At 43.5% G+C, this 24,346-nt stretch overlaps 2 protein-coding genes across 14 annotated transcripts in view; one reads left to right on the top strand and one right to left on the bottom strand.

Annotated features, from left to right (window-relative positions):
- Positions 1 to 10,858, top strand: part of coq8aa (coenzyme Q8A, genome duplicate a) — a 35,352-nt gene extending 24,494 nt beyond the window's left edge. For 3 of the 5 annotated variants that reach the window (XM_031800736.1, XM_020454693.2, XM_031800737.1), the window contains 9 exons: positions 1,465 to 1,550; positions 1,825 to 1,965; positions 3,660 to 3,741; positions 5,520 to 5,613; positions 6,566 to 6,707; positions 7,004 to 7,111; positions 7,305 to 7,370; positions 7,459 to 7,545; positions 7,771 to 8,207. In XM_031800736.1, coding sequence (XP_031656596.1) covers positions 1,465 to 1,550; positions 1,825 to 1,965; positions 3,660 to 3,741; positions 5,520 to 5,613; positions 6,566 to 6,707; positions 7,004 to 7,111; positions 7,305 to 7,370; positions 7,459 to 7,545; positions 7,771 to 8,064 — 1,100 coding nt within the window. In that variant the 3' untranslated portion in view covers positions 8,065 to 8,207. Of the gene's footprint in view, positions 1 to 1,464; positions 1,551 to 1,824; positions 1,966 to 3,659; positions 3,742 to 5,519; positions 5,614 to 6,565; positions 6,708 to 7,003; positions 7,112 to 7,304; positions 7,371 to 7,458; positions 7,546 to 7,770 lie in introns of all 5 variants that reach the window. The other 2 variants (XM_020454692.2, XM_020454691.2) reach the window with 1 other exon arrangement.
- Positions 10,849 to 20,229, bottom strand: LOC109866141 (uncharacterized). 9 transcript variants are annotated; one of them, XM_020454698.2, is made up of 16 exons: positions 19,810 to 20,229; positions 15,827 to 15,929; positions 15,516 to 15,580; positions 15,357 to 15,423; positions 14,696 to 14,890; positions 14,393 to 14,595; positions 14,141 to 14,209; positions 13,871 to 13,937; positions 13,675 to 13,802; positions 13,457 to 13,526; positions 13,147 to 13,356; positions 12,903 to 12,941; positions 12,692 to 12,739; positions 12,245 to 12,352; positions 11,837 to 12,022; positions 10,849 to 11,641 (listed from the first exon to the last, which is right to left on the bottom strand). In XM_020454698.2, the coding sequence occupies exons 3-16, from the start codon at positions 15,522 to 15,524 to the stop codon at positions 11,424 to 11,426; spliced, it is 1,617 nt and encodes a 538-aa protein (XP_020310287.2). In that variant the 5' UTR covers positions 15,525 to 15,580; positions 15,827 to 15,929; positions 19,810 to 20,229; the 3' UTR covers positions 10,849 to 11,423. The 9 variants fall into 9 exon arrangements, with proteins under 9 accessions (XP_020310287.2, XP_020310283.2, XP_020310284.2 ...); XM_020454694.2 differs by having other exon boundaries at positions 11,837 to 12,025; XM_020454695.2 differs by having other exon boundaries at positions 11,837 to 12,025; positions 15,516 to 15,617; positions 19,810 to 20,070.
- Positions 20,230 to 24,346: the final 4,117 nt, after the last annotated feature.

Consider the following 24,346-nt stretch of genomic DNA (forward strand, 5'->3'; position numbering starts at 1 on the left):
ACCCTTGTAATCTTATTTTGTTGCACCTACCCCAAAATTCCCATGAATATTGTTACGTTACTGAATGTGTCCAGAGTATACATTGCTGGGAAATGTACAGTAAATGTGAAATGCACATGAAATCAACGGTTTAGTGTTTGGATTCAGTCTTGTGCCAGATGAACTGTTTTGTCCTCACCGTCGGCCTGATCATTTCTCCATGAACTCCAAAGTGTTCTCTTTCATTTGCTACCATGGTCATGCATATGCTTTTTATACTTCTTCTGTTAGAATCATTTCAATTTGGCCTTATCCATAATAGTCCATTTCTACATGTGTGAAGGGTTAAAGACATATTCTGGAACTTTGGCGGCGACTAAGTATTTACTTAAACCTCCTGCTTTGGGCTGGAGGTTTAAAATCTATGAGCAGAATGACTTTCTTATCTTATTTAGCCACTAAATCCCTAGTTTGAAAGTGACTGTTTTTCTGTACGCTGTGGTGGCCATTTTCCCCAACATGGGCCAGCCCCCTAGCAATTTGAGTTCCAGCCAATGAGCTTCAGCCCCTCGCCGTTTGAATGACAGCTAGCAAGATGCACACACAGCGGAGCGGGAGAGCGCACAATGACCTGGTGCACATATGTGACGCGTATGCAATTTTAGGGGACCACTTTTGCCTACTTTCAGAACTACTGGCTAAAAAGTATACAAGAGCACCAGAGAATCTCTCTTAATGATTTGACTCAATGGCTGTCTGATCATAACCGATAAAAGTCACGATAAACATCCATAATAATCACTGTAATTTAAAGTAAGACTGGTAAAATCACCACTTCTGTAATTCTCAGTTCAGAAAACAGGCCGATGGATGTGACTCAGGTAATAGATTTTTGTTCTGCCAAACTAAGCCTAAATATCGAGTAGTCACCCTCACTCACAATCAGCTGGATCTGGCAGGAATCTCTTCCTCTGACCTCAGTCATGTGTTTTGCTGCTGTTCTCCTCCAGTGCTTTTCCCCCACTTGTTGTCGGAATGTTTGTACTGTTGTAGATCTTACCCACAATGCTCTGCAGCGCGGCTCACACCACTTTGTTTTGTTTAACATGCACAGACACCTCTGTTGCTATAACAAATCTAAGGGCCCTTTTACGGCACTGCCAGCTTCAGGTATGTGAAGGTGGTTGCTGTGCCAAACATCTTGGTCTCCCAGAGACATTTAGTGAACACTGGCAAGGACCTGTAAATTGTGATAAACTCTAAGTGCCCAGAGGTACCAAGGCCTTAGATTTGATTTATTTTAGTTGGTCATTTTTAACTGAACAAGGCATTGTGATTAAGACCTGTCATTTCCTGTCCTGTGTTGGTGCATAGTGTAATGAACAGGTTGACAGACAGCAACAAGATGGCTTGTCTCATGTTTTGTTCTGGCTGTTGTACGTCAATCAGCCATTCACTGCCATCTCCCTGTCTTCTGTGTTTCAGATGATGCCTTCATCAACCCCCAGCTGGCCAAGATATTTGAGCGTGTGAGACAGAGTGCAGACTTCATGCCCATCAAGCAGATGACGGTAATGTCTCACCTTTTAATAACCTACTCTTAAGTCCCCTCGTCACTAGCCCTGTAGCCCCTGGCTATAAAAGGGGAATACTAGAAAAACAAATTGTGCCAAGCTGCTCTTTGAGTCATGAATTAGTCAGTCAGTCACGACAAGACAATGAAAGTGAATAACAGATACCTATTAGTCTTCTAATAAGGTGCCATCATTGAAGGCTATAGCCCATTGCAGTGATACACTGTTGAGGGAGCTGCCATTAGGTATCTGTGTCCCTTTCCCTCGGTAGAAGTCCATCAACAACGACCTGGGCCCTAACTGGAGGGACAAGCTGGATTCGTTTGAGGAGCGTCCGTTTGCTGCGGCCTCCATCGGACAGGTCCACCTGGCTAAGATGAAGGACGGCAGGGAGGTGGCCATGAAGATCCAGGTGAGATGGCGACCTGGGAGTCATTCAGGAGGATGCTGTGTTTTACACCAGTATATTTCTATATCTGAACATTCTGTGATGTTGCACCCTCCTGAACAAACCTCTCGAACCTTACATCACGGTATAGGCATTTCATATCCTCTGTTTTTACTTTAAAGGCCTCGTCTGCTGCTTTGACGTAATAGTCCAAAGTATAGAAATGACCGATGTTGAATGAGCGAACAAATATCAGCAGTGACCAGCAGCATTAACAATCTGTTTTGTTTTTCTTCTGTTCCCGTGGCTCCATTTAAGGCAATGTTCGTCTTGCCTTGAAAAGATAAAACATGACCTTTGAATCACATGTGTTGTGTGTCAACTCTGTATTGTTTACCTTAAAATACTTTAGAGTAAGCTCTGTTGTCATAAACTGTAGAGATGCATCTCCAAACTTGTATATAGATGTGGCTCTTAGTGCTTTTCAGAAGTTTAAATTCCTGTCTCATTAGCATTTCAAATCAGATTGTATTTGTCACATGCCCCAAATACAACGGGTGTAGACCTTACAGTGAAATGCTTAATTGCAATCCCCTATCCAACAATGCTTCTAGAAGTTTTATATATGTACAGGGAGTACCGGTACAGAGTCAATGTGCGGGGGGCACTGGGTAATTGAGGTAATATGTATATGTAGGTAAAGTTAGTGACTATGCATAGATTATAAACGGAGTAGCAGCAGTGTAAAAGAGGGGTCTGGGTAGCCCTTGATTAGCTTTTCAGGAGTCTTATGGCTTGGGGGTAGAAGCTGTTAAGAAGCTTTTTGGACCTCGACTTGGCGCTCCGATACCGCTTTCAGTGCGGTAGCAGAGGACAGTCTATGACTAGGGTGGCTGGAGTCTTTGACAATTTTTAGGACCTTCCTCTGACACCGCCTGATATAGAGGTCCTGGATGGCAGGAAACTTGGCCCCAGTGATGTACTGGGCCGTACGCACTACCCTCTGTAGTGCCTTGCGGTCAGAGGCTAAGCAGTTGCCAAACCAGGCAGTAATGCAACCAGATGCTCTCGATGGTGCAGCTGTAGAACCTTTTGAGGATCTGAGAAACCATGCCAAATGTCTTGGTGTTCTTGGACCATGTTGGTGATGTGGACACCAAGGAACTTGAAGCTCTCAACCTTTTCCACTACAGCCCTGTCGATGAGAATGGGGACGTGCTCAGTGCTCTTCCTGTAGTCCACAATTATCTCCTTTTGTCTTGATCACATTGAGAGGTTGTTGTCCTGGCACAACACGACCAGGTCGCTGACCTCCCTGTAGGTTCTCTCACCATTGTCGGTGATCAGGCCTACCGCTGTTGTGTCATCGGCAAACTTGATGATGGTGTTGGAGTTTGCCTGGCCTTGCAGTCATGAGTGAACAGAGTACAGGAGGGGACTGAGCACGCACGCCTGAGGGGCCCCCGTGTTGTGGATCAGCGTGGCAGATATGTTATTCCCTACCCTTACCACCTGGGGCGGGGCCCGTCAGGAAGTCCAGGATCCAGTTGCAGAAGGAGGTATTTAGTCCCAGGGTCCTTAGCTTAGATATGAGCTTTAGGGCACTATGGTGTCCCTTATCATGGCAATGTTTTCACAGTTTTTGGTGTCAGGGAGTCAAACCTGTAAACATGGTTGTTTTGTCATGCTGTTTCTCCTGCTCTGTTTGTCCCATGCAGTACCCCGGAGTGGCTAAAAGCATCGACAGTGACATCAACAACCTGATGACTCTCCTCACCATGAGCAACGCACTGCCTGAAGGTGATGATCCCTGAACGGATTTCAGATTTGTTTTGTAGAATTCGATTTTTATTTGATGTTTTTTATTTGTGCTGTGATGTAGTAATCACATTTATGACTTGGCGTACATCACACATGCAGCACAACATAACGTGGGGAATATACTGCCCCCCCCTCCCTGTAAGCACACACTCTGATCCTGCTTTGATCCTGTTCACTCACATACGGGGCTTTATTTTAACAACCCTAACGCAATGGTAAATATAAGAGCAGGCGGTAGCGCTATAGGTTTGGAGTGTGTCAGAAATATTTTTGCAACCAGAATAATTGGCGCAGTTGTAGGCATGTTGAGGCTTGATCCTCTTCACTGGGCAATCAGAACGTGCTCCATTGATAAATATGTGCTTGGTTCAAGTTGTGTATTTACGTTTTTTTGTGTATTATGTCGTCATCTGCTACAATTTGAATGTTAGTCTGTTATAGCCTAGTTTGTTAAATAGCCTACAGAAACTAAATCTAGGCCTATCCCATATTTGCTAAATATGCATGGCTTAAATATGGATATGCACTACCAGTCAAAAATGTGGACAAACCTACTCATTCTAGGGTTTTTCTTTATTTTTATTATTTTCTACATTGTAGAGTAATCGTGAAGACATCAACACTATGAAATAACCCATATGGAATCATGTAGTAACCCACAAAGTATGAAACAAATTCAAATGTATTTTTATATTTGAGATTCTTCAAAGTAGCCACCCTTTGCCTTGATGACAGCTTTGCACACTTGGTATTCTCTCAACCATCTTCCTCTGGAATGCTTTTCCAACTGTCCTGAAGGAGTTCCCACCATTGCTGAGCACTAAGCAAGATGTAATTCACTAAAGATAAGCCCTAAAAAGACAGTTAATCATTTGACTAAAACAAAATAGGTTATGTCTAAATAGAGTTACCATAATTGCTCCCCGTGAGCATATTAGTCCTAAGACCATGTAGACTACAGAGGGTTTAACGCACATCCAAACTTTTCACAGGAGCTGTAAAATGTCCAATATAACAAGAAAGGGGGAATGTCCATTCACTGTTACTGCGCCCCCAAATATATGTAGCTATAGTCTACCATCGCCGTTGATATTGCCAGTAGTGACTTAGCCACGTGAATGGTACACAAAAAAACTGGCAAATATAGTCAACAAGCTGATTCAGCACCACAGGCAGCGATCGAAATTCCCGCGATTTGACTGTTTGGTCCAAGATGCATGCCATTTTTTTTTAAAGATGAGGGGAAACTTTATGCAGTCTGTTTTAAACATTGGTGATGTACATACAACTAATGTGTGCACATTTGTTGGCAAAATCAATGCCATAACCAATTTGTATTTCCGCTAAGACCAGCTTTCGGTCCTTCTTCAATATTTCTAGTTGTGCTGACTGAAATTGGCATTTTGGCGCACATTTTATTTCCACACCTCCGCCTCAGCACAAACAAGCTGATGTTAGACAGGTAAATTGTCGAACCTGGCTTAATAAGGGGTTGAAAATGCCAGTGCACCAGTTTTTACATGACAATTTCTAACTAATGTGCGTTTGACAGTTACCACCTGCTAAAAATAAAGCCCACGCAGTCATCGACAGCAGAGAGTCACCCAGCAGATGATCGATGATGGTGTCCAATACCCATCATTCTGGGCCTCCACTGTACTCTGGGAATGATCCGAGCACACATCCCTCTAGGCCTCAGTCAACCATAATCTGTTTCTCTATATCTCTCTTTCTCCCTCTGTTAACATCTTGTGCAGGTCTCTTCCCTGAGCATCTGATTGAGGTGATGAGCAGAGAGCTGGCACTGGAATGTGATTACATAAGAGAGGCCAAATGTGCCAAGAAATTCCAGTGAGTGATCAAAACAACCAGATGAGCTTTCTCTTAAAGACCACCTCCCCCGTAACTATTTTCATCATCTAATCGTCACAGCAAGCTCCAGAAATGAAGGGGGGGAAATGTGGCTTTATCTTTTGGATGTAGCCAAGCAATAGGAATTTGATGACTCAAGCAGTGTCTTTTTAGTGAGCACTTAGTAAATCCATAAATCCCAAGGGGGCCAAGGTAAATGAATCTCTTAAACACAGTGACTTTTCCAGATCGTGGTGGGAGGACAACACAGCATATTATTGTATGACTCCAGATCAGGAAATGTACTGTAGCCTGTAGGGTCTACGAATAGCCACTCCAGTCCTTTAGGGAGTGTTGGTTGACTTTGATATAAAAGTGCATCATTCGTCTACAGCCAGCATTTAAATATAGCTGATCTGGACATAATACAAGGAGACAACAAGCACCCCCTCTCCATACCCTGTCCTCATGCCCCCTGTCCCCGCTCCATGATCCCCACGTTTGTTGGCAGGCAGGGTGAGGGTGAGCGATAAGATTTGTGTCCAGAGAGGAGGCTCCTGTTACATACAGTACGCACCAGCTGTGGATGACATGCTTTTTCACCTTGATCATGACCGGTGGACTCTCCCTTCTATACATGTTCATACAGTATTAAACAGTGATTTGTACAGCTAGAGTGTAGACACGGGAGGATTATTTGAGGGATTGTGGAGATGAGTTGTTGCAGAGGTCACTCACTGAAACATCTGTGGAGTTTGAACAGAAGATCATACCGTGTTATTATAAATTCATACAGTAACATAATGCCATTTTTGAAACACTGGAAATATCCTGTGAATTGTCATGACATAAATACTGCACATATACTCCCATTTAGTCATAAGAGCTTGAGTTTTCAAAGCTGTGTGTTGTGTTGTTCCTGCGTCTGACGATGGTTATGTGATCGGTACAGGGAGCTGCTGAAAGACCACCCGTTCTTCTACGTGCCAGATGTAATAGACGAGCTGAGCAGCAACGCCGTCCTCACCACAGAGCTGGTCCCAGGCTTCCCTCTGGACCAGGCTGAACAACTCTCCCAGGAGCTCAAGAACGAGGTCACTGTATGCTGCACCTGTGTTCATTAACAAAGGCCACCATTATGTATTTTGGTATTTACTTATTGTACGTTGTGTACTTGTGGATTTTGATGTGTGCTTTCTGCTTGCCCAAGCTTGTTTTGATGTGTAAGACAAACGCCACTAGAGCAAACTCATTTCTGTCACCTCACCCGCCAAAGCACCTGCTACAGTGTATTACTGCCCCCTGGTGGTGAAATTGCAGACTGAAAAATGTGTGTTCTTAAAGTATCTTTATCTTTCTCTCTGCCTCTTTCTCGCTGTGTGTGTGTCAGATCTGTGAGAATATCCTGAAACTTTGTTTAAGGGAGCTGTTTGAGTTCAGATACATGCAGACTGACCCCAACTGGTCCAACTTCTTCTACGACCCACAGACACACAGGGTGAGTTTTAACTCTTGTTATCAATTTCATCATTAGAGTCCTGTAATTAATGTTGATGACCCTCCTAAAGGTTGTCTCTGTTTAAATGGGTCTTCTTGGTGTCTTCTGTAGAGCCTGCCAAGCCTATACAGTAGCCACCTCCAGTAGCACGATGTTGTTGAATGACTAAACATTACTTCTGTTCCATCCATAGGTTGCATTGTTGGATTTCGGAGCCACAAGAGGATTTAGTGAGGACTTCACTGACATCTACATCGAGGTAAGCTATTAGGCTTTATCCCACAACAAAACATAGCCGATCAAAATTATTTATTTGACGTGTGTGTGACATTCATTGTTTTAATCAGCTCATCAAGTCAGCAGCAGAGGGAGACAGAGAGGGGGTTCGGAGGAGATCAGTAGATCTCAAGTTTCTCACAGGTTATGAGTCAAAGGTGAGTCAATTAATTCGTTCTCAACACATGAATCAACAATGCCACGTACTAGTTTATTTTGTCATAGACAATGAATTGAGAAGGCTCTTCATTACTCCAAGGCATAAACTGAGTAGTGAATACCCATAACTTAATTACAATGTCTCCCCCTGAACCCACTAAAAAACACACAAACACATACAGGTTATTACTCTCTGAGTATGTTCTGTCCGTCCCCTCCCTCAGTCCATGGTGAACGCCCATGTGGACGCGGTGATGATTCTGGGCGAGGCCTTTGCCTCTATGGAGCCTTTTAACTTCGGCGCCCAGAGCACCACGGAGCGCATCCACAACCTGATCCCCGTGATGCTGAAGCAGCGCCTCACCCCGCCTCCCGAGGAGACCTACTCTCTCCACCGCAAGATGGGCGGCTCCTTCCTCATCTGCTCCCGCCTCGACGCCAAGCTCGGCTGCAAGAACATGTTCCAGGAGGCCTATAACAACTACTGGAGGGGCCGCCCCAACCGACCAAGCCAGTGACGGACACAGCAGAGGGCCAATAGCAGGGCTACAGCATCAGGGTTACAGAGGGTGTGGACTATAAGGGGAGGGATGTTGACCCTAGCCAGACTTTCTCTGCTGTTAATTTAATGTATATGAATGGCACTTTTTTGCCCGTCTCTCCCCCGAACAAGAATATGTGTGTATATTCATTACCGGTCCAAAGTTTTAGGACACCTACTCATTCAAGGGTTTATCTTTATTTTTACTATTTTCTACATTGTAGAAAAATAGTGAAGACATCAAAACTAGGAAATAATACATATGGAATCATGTAGGAACCAAGAAAGTGTTAAACAAATCTAAATATATGTTATGTTTTAGATTCTTCAAAGTAGCCACCCTTTGCCTTGATGCCAGCTTTGCACACTCTTGGCATTCTCTCAACCAGCTTCACCTGGAATTGTTTTCCAACAGTCTTGAAGCATTGGGGTGGCAGGGTAGCCTAGTGGTTAGAGCGTTGGACTAGTAACTGAAAGATTGCAAGTTCAAATCCCCAAGCTGACAAGGTAAAAATCTGTTGTTCTGCCCCTGAACAAGCAGTTAACCCACTGTTCCTAGGCCGTCATTGAAAATAAGAATTTGTTCTTAACTGACTTGCCTGGTTAAATAAAGGTCAAATAAAAAATGTAAAAAAGGAGTTCCCACATGCTTAGCACTTGTTGGCTGCTTTTCCTTCACTCTGCGGTCCGACTCATCCCAAACTATCTCAAATTGATTGAGGTCGGGGGATTGTGGAATCCAGGTCATATGATGCAGCACTCCATCACTCTCCTTCTTGGTCAAATAGCCCTTACACAGTGTTTTGGGTCATTGTCCTGTTAAAAAACAAATGATACTCCCACTAAGCGCAAATCAGATGGGATGGCATATTGCTGCAGAATGCTATGGTAGCCATCTTGGTTAAGTGTGCCTTGAATTCTAAATTAATCCGTGTCTCCCCCACACCACACCGTCACAACTCCTCCTCCATGCTTCACAGTGGGAGCTACACATGCGAAGATCATCCGTTCACCTACTCTGCGTCTCACAAAGACAGAGTGGTTGGAACCAAAACTCTCAAATTTGGACATCAGACCAAAGGACAGATTTCCAACAGTCTAATGGTCATTGCTCGTGTTTCTTGTCCCAAGCAAGTCTCTTCTTCTTATTGGTTTCCTTTTAGTAGTTATTTCTTTGCAGCAATTTAACCATGAAGGCCTGATTGGCAGTCTCTTCTGAACAGTTGATGTTGAGATCTGTCTGTTACTTGAACTCTGAAGCATTTATTTGGGCTGCAATCTGAGATGCAGTTAACTCTAAAGAACGTATCCTCTGCAGCAGAGGTAACTCTGGAGGTAACTCATAGCGCTTGACAGTTTTTGCGACTGCACTTGAAGAAACTTTCAAAGTTCTTGAATTTTTCCGGCTTGACTGACCTTCATTTCTTAAAGTTATGATTGACTGTTGTTTCTATTTGCTTATTTGACTTGGTCTTCTACCAAATATGGCTATCTTCTGTATACCTTGTCACAAAATTCCACAATTTAACTTTTAACAAAACACGCCTGTTTAATTGAAATGCATTCCAGGTGACTACCTTATTAAGCTAGTTGAGAGAATGCCAAGAGTGTGCAAAGCTGTCAAGACAAAGGGTGACTACTTTGAAGAATCTAAAATATATTTGTATTTGTTTTTTTGGTTACTACATGATTCCGTTTGTTATTTCAGTTTTCACTATTATTCTACAATGTAGTAAATAATAAAAACCCTTGAATGAGTAGGTGTCAACTTTTGACTGGTACTGTATATATTTTTGTGTGTTATTTGGAGTATATTAACCATGGCTGTCCAGTTAACATATTCACAAGACATATCAGATGGTTGATTGTCTAGGTTGAGTTAACTGGGATAAATGCCATGGTGTGTGTGTGTGTGTGTCTGAGAGAGAATTGTAAAGCTATTGTGAATTCAAGACAGTTGGTTTCTTGTGACGTGGGGATAAGATACAGTCTAATGGGCATAAAACCAGTGGTGGTGATGACAGGAGTTAAATATATTAAAGAACAGTGATCTACTGTTAATGACCTATATTTTCCAGCATGTGGCAGTAGTTCTAGTGTCCTATGAGGACAAATGCTCATGTGATTAATACCAAAGTGTAAAAGGATGTTTTCTCACACTTAAGCATATTGCACACGTTAACAGGTTGCAGACCAATTCCTGTTGAGGGAGAAGATTTGAGGACAATCTCCTGTAAAGCCTGTCCCTATAAACACATTACATTTGGGAAACATGAAATATCAATGATCTGCACTGTGTCATGACACAGTTACTTCTGCGAGGTGGAGATGGTTGATGGATGGATCATGGGACATGGCCTTACTTCCAGTGGAAATAAGAACATGCATTCTCATTGACTGACCTACTTTACCATGGGCCTGTCGCACCAAAATGGAGTGTTTTGACACTAAAGTGTTGTTCTGGTGGGCTTATGACATTTTGATCATGGTGTCCTTTATTAACAGCAGGTTTTACATATGTTGACAAAACAAACTGCTGTTTTGTCATTAAAGCCTGTCTTTACTTTGTGATGGAAAGACTTAAGGCAAGAGAAAAGTGATTCTAAATCACTTTGTGTGGATATAAATGCAAAAGTATTGCTACAAGGATGTTTAGAAATGAATGCCGCTATGCATCTTTTATATTGATATCAGCAGAATTTTTATAATCAATTATGTTCTTAGTGTTATGATCAATATTAAATATTTGACTTGACACTTGTTCCAATCAATGTTGCGTGTGCACTCTTTATTTTAGCTTTGGAATAGATTATTAGTCTATCTGCAGAGACAGAAATTCCTCAACACATGAGTAAGTCTATTGATATCAGAAGAGTTGAGAAAAAATCTTGTCAATATCATTATTACTAAGTTATTCAATATTTTATGTAACACTTGTACTTGATTTATTCTCATAGAATAAGACTAAACATTCATAAACACATTCTCATGATTTAGGCATAATGTAACAAAGTAGAAAACACAACTATAAGTGCTTCTAATACTAAAAGTAGAACGAGCTGAAATTCACAAATACATATGAGGTATCTTATCTTCAAAGATTCACTCACAACAGAGGTTCTACAGAGAGAAGTCTAGTTTTGTACTTATTGAGAATCAAGATAATATTTAATTTGGCTCACTACACAGATTGTGATAAGCTTTCTTCTAAACTAGAATGAGTCACCAACGCCCTGGGTGGAAGTTGTAGAAATGTAGGTTTTTAAATTATGTTGGTGGCATTGTAATCTTGTTACAGACTTCAAACACTTTCTTTGTGTTGCCACAATGGGGCACTTAATGTCTGTAAGGACTGCTGTTGTATTTCAGTAGGGCCTTATGTATGAGAGTCACTGCAATATCATTTGTTTGACAATGCAGAAGTCCCACAGAGTCATGGAAGAGAACATTAACTTTCTCTACTACGCTTTTGTAGTGAGATGCAGATCTCTGGTCTGTGACAAAGTAGCGATCAAAAGTATGGTGCATCACCACTAGAATGGCATCTGTGTTACCTGTTGAGACAGAATGATGCAAGCTTTAGAAAAGTGCTTCCACCCAAAGAATCATTAGACAAAAGGTTGTTCTACAACATGGACCAATACAACCTGTTGAGTCAAATGAAATCCCATGATAGAAGTAGTATTGACAATTGTATTCGGTCTAGAAATCTTTTGCTTTCATGGTGTAATCCCAAAAGGCTTTCCTACCTGGAACTTGGCTCATGGCAGCCTCAATGTCAGTTTCCACACGAGATGTAACAGGACAGAAGACCATTATGACTTGGCAGTCCTCTACACTGGTCTCCTTTTGTTTAAGTCCCAGATCCTCCACTTGTTTCATGAGTGCAAGGTGAGTGTTCAGGGTTTTACCACACACTTGGGAATAGACTTTAACTTCTTGAAACAAAACATAATTAAATGACAACACTACATACAGTATATCCCCAAGATGTTGCAAACAAAAGCAAAGTGGTGGATTTCCAATGCAGACATTTCACACTAGAAAGCTATCAGAGTGGAGAGGTAAGGAGGGATTTATGCCAATTAGATTGACTGACAGGAAATGCATGAACAAATTGTTTTTGATTAGTACAAAGCATATCTCAAGAATCTCACCTGGCAAATGTTTTGTTACATATCTGCTGAAAAAATTCCAACTTCCAGGTTCTTTTCCTTCCTTTTCTTTTGGGGCCTGGATGTTACCAGGTACTGATGGGGAACTATCTGAAAGTAGCAATTGAAATCAAATTCTCAACACATTGTTTCCCATTCCTTAAAGGGGCTATCTGTGATTGATACATCAATTTTTGACTTATAAATGAATTATATTTTAAAGGATTTAATGACATTGAACAGTGTTTAGGCTTTGATAATGGCCTTTGTAGGATGTTGCAGATGGCTCAATATCAGCTGCTCCTGAAGTGTACGGAGAGCATGATTTTGAGTTCTCCAGTTTGCCTCGCGACCTGAACTGCACACTACCAGTGGTACTTGGAGGAGCATATGTTATTCCAGCTGCTCCTGAAGTATGAGGTGGGGGTTCCTTGAAGTTTTGCCACTTACCACTGGTGGGCAGATCTGATCTTGGTCGTTTGGGGTGGACCCCTAAGGCTGAGGACAACAAAGTACTATGAATTCAAGTCCAGTGTTTTTGCAGCACATTGTTGTGAGTCTGTGCAAGTCATTGTGGTTGGCTTTGCCAGCTGTAAAAGGGTTTAACATTATAGAATTCTTATGTTTTGAGAAAAACATGCCATGTTTAAGGTTGAGTTACCTGGTCGTTCTGAAGCGCCTTCAACAGATTGCTTATGTACTGGAAATAATGTACATTTCGGCTGTTAACAGAGTAATTTTAGGCTAAGAAAAGACTGTGTTCGAGCTCCATTAAAGTCCCAATAGTGAATGTCTTGAATGTTTAATTTCTCAACATTTTGTATACCATTATCTATGTCTTTTTATTCATGAGGGATGAGACCCACTATTCTGCAACCAACACAGACAGCAGTTATGTCATTTACCTGCAACATTGGATAGCTGGTTTCCTGCTGTAGCAGAGTCAGCTGATGGGGACACAGCATTGCCCTCAGCCTCCATGGGCTCTTCTTTATTGTAGCTCTCAAGCAGTTCAACGTGTTCCTGAATGAAGTGCAGGGCTTTGGCCAGCTGCTTCTTCAAATCTTTAAGAATAGGGACGTAGCCATGTAACACTCCCCCAGGAACAAGTGCAGCTGTAAGGAGAAAGTGACCAGTGCATACAATTAGAACCAAAGAGACACCACAAATGTATTGGGTGACAGCTATGCTGAAAGTCCTTGAAAAGGGACTTACTCTTCATGACAACAGCTGGAAGGAATTCCCTAAACTCGTTAAGAATGAAATCGATAGGTTTAGCTGTGTCCTAAGAAACAAAAATAACAGAAAACATGGGGGGATTAGTACATACAATGGAAATGTACAATGAATCAAAAACCTTCATTCTATTAACTATACTGAATGATCCCACAAAGTGGTACAGTAACCATAGAAGCTTTTGGGACTATACCAACCTGTTTAGATTGGGTTAGAAGTTCACTGATCTTCTTCCTAAGTTTGAAATGCTCAAGGCCTGGCAGAAGTTCGTTCAGATCATCTCTTGTTAACTCTTGAATATCAATGTCCTCTTTAATTCCAGCTCCTGAAAACAAATATGATGTTATTAGGAGGACAGTTAACAACTGCATAAAGCTCAGGGAGATAACTTACTTGCAAGGGCAGATGCTGCAACTGGTGAGAGGCCCCTGATTTGCTCTTCCAAACTCATTGTCCTTGCCTAAGAGGAAGAGATTGATAGGCTATTTATTACTGTTCACAGGCTTATACAGCTGCTAACTGTATCATTTAATTGTAGTTACCTGAAACATATTTGTATTGTCACACTGATGCTGCTGTAAGGAAACAGGATTTGATCCCCTCTGCTCTGACCTGTCATTTGTATTTTGACCAAGTGGCAAAGTCTGAAATGAGATGACATACCGCTAGGTTTTCCTGCTCAGGGGCATCACTGGCTTCTTCTTCTCCGATTAGTTCCCAGACCTCATCATTCTGCACCAGCGTTCAAATACACAGTACACATACAGGTCAGTGTGCATGAGGAGTATTACAACTACGTGTTATTTCCCTAGACGTTACTAATCTCAACTCAAGCTCACTTTTTCCCATTTGTATTAATTGGGGACACAATGTTCCTCTTTATCTAAATTATCATTTTGAATAAAGGTGAACTACCTTTGGCTGTATGTTTGTCCTGTCCAGAATCTTTAGAATTGCTTCTTCATTGCGAGGACACTTCAATAGTCCCCGGTGCTCATGGAAGAGACAGTCCACTGTGAGTATTACATCACCTCTGGTCACTAGTCTGCTACTGTCAGGTACAGTGTAGTCTGGATCGAAGGTGAGATGCAGCACTACCAGGATGACAGGTTTACCAGCTGTCAAGAGAGAGGGGATAACAGCAACAATAATCACGTAAACATACCTGATTAATGAATCATTAACGTTTTGACAATGTTCTTCATGGATATTGATTACCTGGAATCTGCTCCAGTGCTGCTTCAATATCAGTCCCAGCACGAGAGACAATGGGACAGAAAGCCAGGATGACATCACTCTCCTCTAGTGACGTCACCTCAGTTAAACCTTTTGCAGTGAGACAGCGATTGATTTCCTCATGAGACCACAGAGTATTCCCAGTCAGAATGGTGAAGAATGTCTCCGTCCTCCACTCTATAGAATAATAAACATGTGATTTAAGTATAGGGTTAAGCAACTGTGACACCTCAGTTACTACATTAGCATATTCAAAAGTGTCTTACAGCTTGCCTGGTCCATAAATGGCAGTGTTGTAAAAAAAATAACTCTATTTATTTCCCAATAAGCTTTGTCCAACGAACGATGGCGGAGTTAATGCCTACAAAAAGACGCCATTACGATTGCTCTCTATACCGGTGCACAAACATTTAGCACCATGGACAGCACCACGACCATTGAAAACTGATAGCTAGTCGACCTAACCTTTTCAGACACTTCCTTTTTGCCAAGATGCCCATTGTTCCCCTTCCCTTGAAATGTAGATGTGTTAAATAAATATAAGATTATTGCAATAGCCTACTGCTCTCAGACTCTTTGATATCCTACAACAGGTGGTTACCACAAGTTAATTGGGACCCAGATCATGTAAATCTTTGCTTACTTGTAAGGGCACATGCTGCATCTAGTGAGAGGCTCCTGTTTGGCTTTTCGAAACTCATTGTCCTTGCCTAGGAGGAAGAGAATTATAGACTATTTGTTAGTACAAAACATTGTTCACAGGCTTACACAGCTGCTAACTGTATCATTTCATTGTAGTTACCTGACTCATACTTGTCACACTGATGCTGCTGTAGGGAAACAGGATTTGCTGTCCTCTGCTCTGATCTTGAAAAGATAACAGATTCAGGACGGTAGGCCTATTCTGATACAACGTCACAACACTTTCAGATAGAAAATACATTGTGCCCAGAGAATACATTTTCCTTGCTGTTCCTTGCTGTAAAAGGTACATTTATCAACATTTTTCATAATTCAATAAGCCTGGGTAATCAAATAACAAATCCACTGATTAGGGCAAGGTAAGAGTCATTAGGCCACGAGTGGATGCAAAAATTACAAATATAATCTCACCCGCTGCTGTTTATAAACCTTTATTACGCTGCCAGGTAAGACCCACGGAGAAACAGTCACTGTTTAGATGACTGTTGGCTGAGTGGGACGTCAAATACTGACACTGCAGAGACACAAAGGATTGCCTGTTACTGAAACACTTAATGACATAGATTGTGGCATCATTTCCCTCCTATACTAGCTTTAACGACGAGAAGGAAGAAACAAAAGTTAAATACCAGCTTAAAATAGTGCTTTTGGTTGGTCGTGACAGACAACCACTACGCAGGTGCACACCAGGTATCACGGTCACAAGGCATATGAATTAATAGTAGTGGTGTGTGGATAAGTCCACTGGGGAAGCCAAGCCACCCCCCTCACCAGAAAAGCCATATTACATCCTACACTGTATGTGCTGTGATAATTGCGTTGTTTGCTGTTAATTCATATGCCTTGCGAGCGTGATATATAGGCCTAAAGGCCGAGACAATAAGAAGACACAGTGGCAGAATACATTAACAAAACCTTGGCTTTATCACAAAACAGCAACCTCTGACTGGGGAAATCCATGACGCATATTGCATGTAACAGACCTGCAGACCTACATGACCTACAGCATGGTTAAGTCAATGTTTCTAACATTTTCAGACCAATAAACAACTGTTGATTTAAAACCACAGAGAGTTACCGGAAGTCACAAAGAAAACAGGAGATGCCTCCACTATTCCAGCACCATTTCAACTCAACTTCAACCTCGTCAAATCACCTCTGCTTAGTCTAATACAGTGACAACTGAATGATACCCAAAACAATTAAGTCCAATCAACATAAGCTAAATATGTGGCTGTCCATGGTTCTGATTTTTGTTTGCGTGTGTGCGTGCGTGCGCCTTCGTGAAAGTAGAAACACATGCTGACTCACCCAACTCGTAGAGAAATGTTTGGATCAGAATCGCTCTTAAAATCATTGGCCAGTACGGAGAATTAAGTAAAACCACACGTCCAAATCCCTATATCCATCCATGGCTAATTTAGGAAAGAGACTATTTTAGCTAGCTAGCCACAGGTGGACAACAACACAAAGAGATGCAACAATTCAAGTTGTTCCTGTTAATGACGTATGCTCTCAAAGCGATTTGATAGGAGAGACGCCAAATCCAAGCTGGCTTCCCTTTAGACTTAGATTTTTTCGCCAGGACCATTCACAGTTGAACTCACTCAGTTTAGCTCAACGCTGATTAGCACATTTTTGTTTCGCTCTCTCTTATACTCTCTCTAGTGAGATACATTCACCCTCTTGCGAATCTACAAGACCCTGCTAGGTAAAGTCCCCCCTTATCTCAGCTCGCTGGTCACCATAGCATCTCCCACCTGTAGCACACGCTCCAGCAGGTATATCTCTCTAGTCACCCCCAAAACCAATTCTTTCTTTGGCCGCCTCGCCTTCCAGTTCTCTGCTGCCAATGACTGGAACGAACTACAAAAATCTCTGAAACTGGAAGCACTTATCTCCCTCACTAGCTTTAAGCACCAACTGTCAGAGCAGCTCACAGATTACTGCACCTGTACATAGCCCACCTATAATTTAGCCTAAACAACTACCTCTTTCCCTACTGTATTTAATTTATTTATTTATTTTGCTCCTTTACACCCCATTATTTTTATTTCTACTTTGCACATTCTTCCACTGCAAATCTACCATTCCAGTGTTTAACTTGCTATATTGTATTTACTTTGCCACCATGGCCTTTTTTTGCCTTTACCTCCCTTATCTCACCTCATTTGCTCACATCGTATATAGGCTTGTTTATACTGTATTATTGACTGTATGTTTGTTTTACTCCATGTGTAACTCTGTGTCGTTGTATGTGTCGAACTGCTTTGTTTTATCTTGGCCAGGTCGCAATTGTAAATGAGAACTTGTTCTCAACTTGCCTACCTGGTTAAATAAAGGTGACATTTTTAAAATTTAAAAAAATAAAATTAAAGGAAAATTATGAAACACAGATCTGAAAAATATCTATATATATTTTTACCCCCATTTAGTGATATGCGATCTTGTCTCATTACTGCAACTCCCCAACAGGTTCGGGAGGTGAAGGTCGAGTAATGCGTCCTCCGAAACATGACCCGCAAAAACCGCGCTTCTTAACACCCGCCCGCTTAACCCGGAAGCCAGCTGCACCAATGTGTGGGAGGAAGCACCATTCAACAGACAATCGGAATCAGCCTGCAGGTGCCCGGCCCACCACAAGGAGTCGCTAGACCACAATGAGCCAAGTAAAGCCACCCCGGCCAAACCCTCCCCTAACCTGAACGACGCTGGGCCAATTGTGCGCCACCCTATGGGACTCCTGGTCACGGCCGGTTGTGACACAGCCTGGGATCGAACCCGCATCTGTAGTGACGCCTCAAATACTGCTTCCCAGTGATTTTACCCACACCTAGCTACTGGTGACAACCAAAACTTAAGAGGTCTTCAGCAGGTTGGGTGCCACCGGCAGCAATGACTTGAGTCTGCGCGACATCAGACGCTGTGCGTGTCTACTGTCCATCCCCTCCGTGGCGTGTTGCACCACTGCAGTATAGCTGACCATACATCCATACTGTCTAGCTTTGCCCTCTTGCATAAGTCTTTCACTCTCTTAGCAGCTGGCTCTGCCTCATAGCCCCCCTCCTCCCCACTTTGCAGAATGTGACGACCATGTCAGCTGACACGTCTGGCAGTGGTTCCACCTCCCAGTAATCTGCGTAATGATCAACCATAATCAGGAAGTCCTTTCCTATATACGTAAAAAGGTCCATGCTCACTGTTTGCCATGGGCACTCTGGGATGTTATGTGAAATCATTGATTTGTTTTGCTGTGCTCGTGCATATTCATTACAGGCTGAGCAATTGGATACATGTTCTTGATTCCTCTCTCATGTTCGACCAGAAAAGTTTGTCCCTTGCCAGTCTATAGCGTGCCTCCCCGCCAATGTGTCTTGCATTTATTCGGCTCAACATTTCCGGAATCAGGGTTAGAAGAAGGGTTAGCTAACATGCTAATGAGTTGCAGAGTAGCTAAAAAGTAGTAAGTAGATGAAAAGCTGCTAATTAGCTACAGTTGTCCGTGATGAGATTCCAAATCGCAACCTTTGAGTTGCTAGACGTTCGCCTTATACGTTCGACCCCGACAAACCACCCTAAGTAGCCATCTGTTTTATGTAACCATACCAAACGTAACATTACTAATTTGAGTCTCCAAGATGTACGTTTACGATGTTATGTCTAGTCTATGAGACCAGACTGGAAGTGGACATCTCCAAGCACAGACTCCAATAGATCATTGAACACGTCATGATATTCACTCAGCAGCTCTTTGGTACACTGCTCCACTTTGTGGAATTGTGAGTTACGAGTCCTAAGTGCTCATACCCGGGCGCGAACCAGGGACCCTCTGCACACATCAACAACAGTCACCCACGAAGCATCGTTACCCATCGCTCCACAAAAGCCGCGGCCCTTGCAGCCCTTGCAGAGCAAGGGGAACCACTACTTCAAGGTCTCAGAGCAAGTGACATCACCGATTGAAACGCTATTTAGCGCACACCGCTAACTAAGCTAGCCGTTTCACATCCGTTACACTCACACGTAAAACCAGAGAGTAGTGGATTTTGATCCAACTCCACAACTTCAAAGACTAGCTTGTGCTTAACCCCTTAATGACACAGTCTGTGTTATTTCACCCCATTTATCAAATGAGCTCTCCTGAGTACAGCTTCAGTTTCCTGTAGTGGGGTATTTGGTGATATTCTATTTCACTCTCCTACTCACTACATGTTGCACCTGTATCAAACTGGCATTATTGTCTTGTATTATTCTGTTTTAGCTGCACAAACCATTGACAAAATGCACATCAAGCCTAGACAGACGATAGTGCAGATCTAGCGCCCATGCACTATCGGCTGCCCAAACTAGAAAAATATACACAAATTAAGATGACCAATCCGTGGTCTACTTACCGCATAATACTGTCACGACGTCAACCAACACAGATAATAAACAAACTAGTCCCAATCAGGGTTGGCCGAGAGGTTCGTCAAATACCAGATCAAAAGTAATATAATCTTAATTTATGTAAACACATCTGTGTCGGTACTTTCACTCTTGAAACGTCCTCCTGATTTCTAGTAATCAGAAAGTGTAAGTGTCAGCCTATAACAGCCCAGCCCGTTGGTTGGTGGGGGATAACTTATGTAAACACATCTGTGTCGGTATTTTCACTCTTGAAACGTCCTCCTGATTTCTAGTAATCAGAAAGTGAAAGTGTCAGGCTATAACAGCCCAGCCCGTTGGTTGGTGGGGGATAACTTATGTAAACACATCTGTGTCGATATTTTCACTCTTGAAACGTCCTCCTGATTTCTAGTAATCAGAAAGTGAAAGTGTCAGGCTGTAACAGCCCAGCCCGTTGGTTGGTGGGGGATAACGTTCAACTCACAATCAGCCAAGCGTCTCTATGGCTCTGACAAAATAAATAGCCTCCTTTATTTATTAGTTTTTATTGGTTTCTTGCACAACAGGTCATTATTGTCACAACAATACACCATTTTCTGACAAAGTAAAGGTCAAATAGCTTGAAACAATGCAAGTATTGATTGGTTTAACAAAAATAATCTACATGAATTTGTGAGTTCATTGGCTCGTATATTAGATAAAGTAATGTTTAAGGCATGTCTAAGGCATGTTCAGTATATTATTTAAACAATAAGGGCTGGGGGGGGGGGGGGGGGGGGGGGGGGGTGGTATGTGGACAATACACCACAACTGATGCTGCCTTCATAACCAAGATGGAGGTGGGAATTTACCAGTGACGCATTCACGTGCTTTGAACTCGTTTAGAAACGCTGATTGGCTAATGGCCAACGAGCTGTGTAACCTATCAACTAAAAGTACAGATATCATGCTCGTAAACATTTTACTATAAATAAATTGTTTTGTTTTTGTATATAACTGTTGAAAATGCTTTTATAGAGGTCATTTCTTTAGTAGGTGATGTCAGAGGTCAGCATGTGGGAGAAGGTGGAGATCAGGATGATGGATGAGTTTCACACTAGGAATGACCAGTTCGGGGGCCATTAAAGTGGATTTTTCCCAGTTGTATGTGGTAATTTCCAACGTGGTCATGAACGCAGCATGAGGGCTGTTTTTTTAGTCACAGAGCAAAGTGACGTGTCTGGATACAGCCCTTGGCCGTGGTGTGGAGCGGCAGTGTAGCCTAGGTGGTTAGAGCATTGGACTAGTAACCGAAAGGTTGCAAGTTCAAATCCCCGAGCTGACAAGGTACAAAATCTGTCGTTCTGCCCTTGAACAGGCAGTTAACCCACTGTTCCTAGGCCGTCATTGAAAATAAGAATTTGTTCTTAACTGACTCGCCTAGTAAAATAAAGGTAAATTAAAAAATATATATATATATTGTCTTTACACATGTCGCATTCAACCAGTTAGCATGTCGTACATTTCCGAGTTCCGACCAGCACGTGAACGCTGCAAAAAGGTTTGAGGCAATCAACATCTAGGAGCCAAACGGTTTATAATATTGAATATATTGTTTTGTTCGTTCTGTACTGCCTTGGCATCAGTGGGCGTCGGCATCTCCAGTTCAGCCCCAGTCATCTCTGTGTCCAGCACGTGAACACAGCAAAAATGTCTCATATACCACAGCTTTCAGCCAATCACCATCCAGGAGCTAAACTACCCGGTTTATAATAATATTGAATATATTGTTTTGTTTTATCACAGGTATAACCATCTCAGTCATTATCAATGTATAAATTGTATTTTAAGCACACATTTCTTCTTTGAAAATAATTAGATATCTTTTTAGAGCAACAAAAACATTTGATTTCTAGTTTATAACACGACAAATATTAATTTCTAATTATACATGCTATTGAGGGGAGAAAACAGCAACAGTGGTTGTTGAGGAAAATGTCACAACAGCTTGTCTCCTGAGAAAAGATTAACATACTGTCACGACTCCTACCGAAGGTGGCTCCCCTTCCTGTTCGGGTGGCGATCGGCGGTCGTTGTCACCGGCTTACTAGCTGCCACTGATCTTTTCCTCCCCCTCCTTGTCTGTTCATTAGTTACAGCTGTTTTTAGTTAGGTTAATTAGTTGGGCTCTATTATCCAGCTGGCCCCGCGTGCTGGGTGTGCGGGATTGTTTTATGTGTACTCGTGTACATGCCTGTAAGTCACGGTTGTTTGTGTACGTGAGTTATTTTTGGGGCTGTTTAGTTCCCCTGTGTTTTGGGGCATTTGTGTTGAGTGGCATCATTTTCAACTGTGTGGTGAATAAAGAAGTAGCGCTACTCTGAAATCTCTGTCTCCTGCGTCTGACTTCTTCCTCCACTACACCCCAGGCATTACAGAATCCCGCACCATTAAGAATGGAGTAAGCAGGAGCAGCTCCCAACCCCCTCCTATCGATGGAGGAACGTGTCCTCCACCACACTACCGTCCTCCATCGGATCGGATCCGCCATGGACCAGATGATGGAGAGAATGGACCGATGGGAGAGGAGTGGTCTCTTCTCTCCACCTTCGGTTTCCCCAGCTCAGGATTCCCCTTCTCCTCTCTCCCCATCCCCCGGCTCCAGCGCTCTCCGTCTTGCGCTCCCGAGGGATTATGATGGAGCGGCTGCGGGGTGTCAGGGGTTCTTACTCCAACTAGAACTGTACCTGGCGACCGTGAGACCCACTCCCTCGGGAGAGTGACTGTTCCACCTTAGGCAGAAGAGAAGAGGAGAGGAAGAAGAGGAGCGCCCAGGATTACGCCTTGGAGTTCCGGACCTTGGCCGCTGGGTCTGGATGGAATGACAGGGCCCTTATAGACCACTACCGGTGTAGTCTCCGGGAGGACGTCCGCAGTGAGCGGTGTCGGGACACAAGTTCACAGATGGACTTATTGACATGTCTATCCGGCTGGACAATCTGCTGGCTGCCCGCGGGCGTTCGGAGAGGGTCCTGTGCGTTCCACCACCCAGCGCCCCCGCTCCCATTCCGATGGAGTTGGGAGGGGCCGTCCCGAGGGGTACCAGAGGAGGAGGCTCTCCCTGCACCAGCTGGGGTCGGAGAGGACACTCGGCCGATCGGTGCTGGGGGGGCCGTCTGGGAGTCGAGGTGGCAGGCGGAACGCTTCTCGGTCACCCCAGGTGGGTAAGCACCAAACTCACCCAGAACCCCCTGTTGGTCACATGTTTGTCTTGATTTTTTTCCTTGATTTTCTCCCCTCTTCCCAGCATAAGGCGCTAGTCAATTCAGGTGCAGCTGGGAACTTTATGGATCGCGGACTCGCCATCAAGCTGGGTGTTCCGCTCATGTCGATAGATTCTCCCTTCCCCGTGCACTCCCTAGATAGCCGGCCATTAGGGTCAGGGTTGGTCAGGGAGGCCACGGTTCCACTGGACATGCTGACGCAGGGGAATCATAGGGAGCGGATAAGTCTCTTCATTATGGATTCGCATGCATTTCCAGTGGTGCTGGGGATTCCCTGGCTGGCTAGTCACAATCCTAAGATTTCGTGGAGACAGGGGGTTCTCCAGGGGTGGTCAGAGGAGTGTTCTGGAAGGTGTCTGGGAGTTTCCATCGGTGCCACATCGGTGGAGAGTCCAGACCAGGGTTCCACGGTGCGCATCCCCCCCGAATATGCCGATTTGGCAATCGCTTTCAGTAAAAAGAAAGTGACTGAATTACCACCTCATTGACCGGGAGGGGATTGTGCGATAGATCTCCAGGTAAACGCTGCGCTTCCCAAGAGTCACGTGTACCCATTGTCCCAGGGGGAGACGTTGGCTATGGAGACATATGTCACGGAGTCTCTGGGACAGGGGTACATTCGGCCCTCTATCTCACCCGTCTCCTCGAGTTTCTTTTTTGTGAAGAAAAAGGAGGGAGGTCTGCGTCCGTGCATTGATTATAGGGGTCTAAATGCCATCACAGTGGGGTTTAGTTACCCACTACCTCTCCTCGCTATGGCGGTGGAATCATTTCACGGAGCACAGTTCTTCACAAAACTGGATCTCAGGAGCTCATATAGTCTGGTGCATATTCGGGATGTAGACGAGTGGAAAACCGCGTTTAGTACCACATCGGGCCACTATGAGTACCTCGTCATGCCGTATGGGTTAAAGAATGCTCCAGCCGTCTTTCAATCCTTTGTAGACGAGATTCTCAGGGACCTGCACAGGCAGGCCGTGGTTTTTTATATCAATGATATTCTGATCTATTCTGCCACCCGCGCCGCGCATGTGTCTCTGGTATGCAAGGTGCTTGGGAGACTGCTGGAGCATGACCTATACGTCAAGGCTGAGAAGTGTGTGTTCTCCAAATGAGCCGTCTCCTTCCTGGGTTATCGCATTTCCACCTCAGGGGTGGTGATGGAGTGTGACCGCATTAAGGCCGTGCGTAATTGGCGGTGAAGCGGTTTTTGGGTGAAGCGGTTTTTGGGGTTTGCCAATTACTACCGGGGGTTTATCCAGGGGGTGGCAAGGACAGT

Source organism: Oncorhynchus kisutch, linkage group LG21, assembly GCF_002021735.2.
Source record: "Oncorhynchus kisutch isolate 150728-3 linkage group LG21, Okis_V2, whole genome shotgun sequence".
In the NCBI taxonomy this organism is placed as follows: Eukaryota; Metazoa; Chordata; class Actinopteri; order Salmoniformes; family Salmonidae; genus Oncorhynchus; species Oncorhynchus kisutch.

What these genes read in the sequence shown, in the direction of transcription:
- LOC109866141 (XM_020454694.2), bottom strand. An exon ending in ATCAGATCTGCCCACCAGTG is followed by an intron (nt 12,353 to 12,691) that starts GTAAGTGGCAAA and finishes TGCTACTTTCAG; the next exon opens with ATAGTTCCCCATCAGTACCT. An exon ending in TGCCATGAGCCAAGTTCCAG is followed by an intron (nt 11,642 to 11,836) that starts GTAGGAAAGCCT and finishes CTGTCTCAACAG; the next exon opens with GTAACACAGATGCCATTCTA.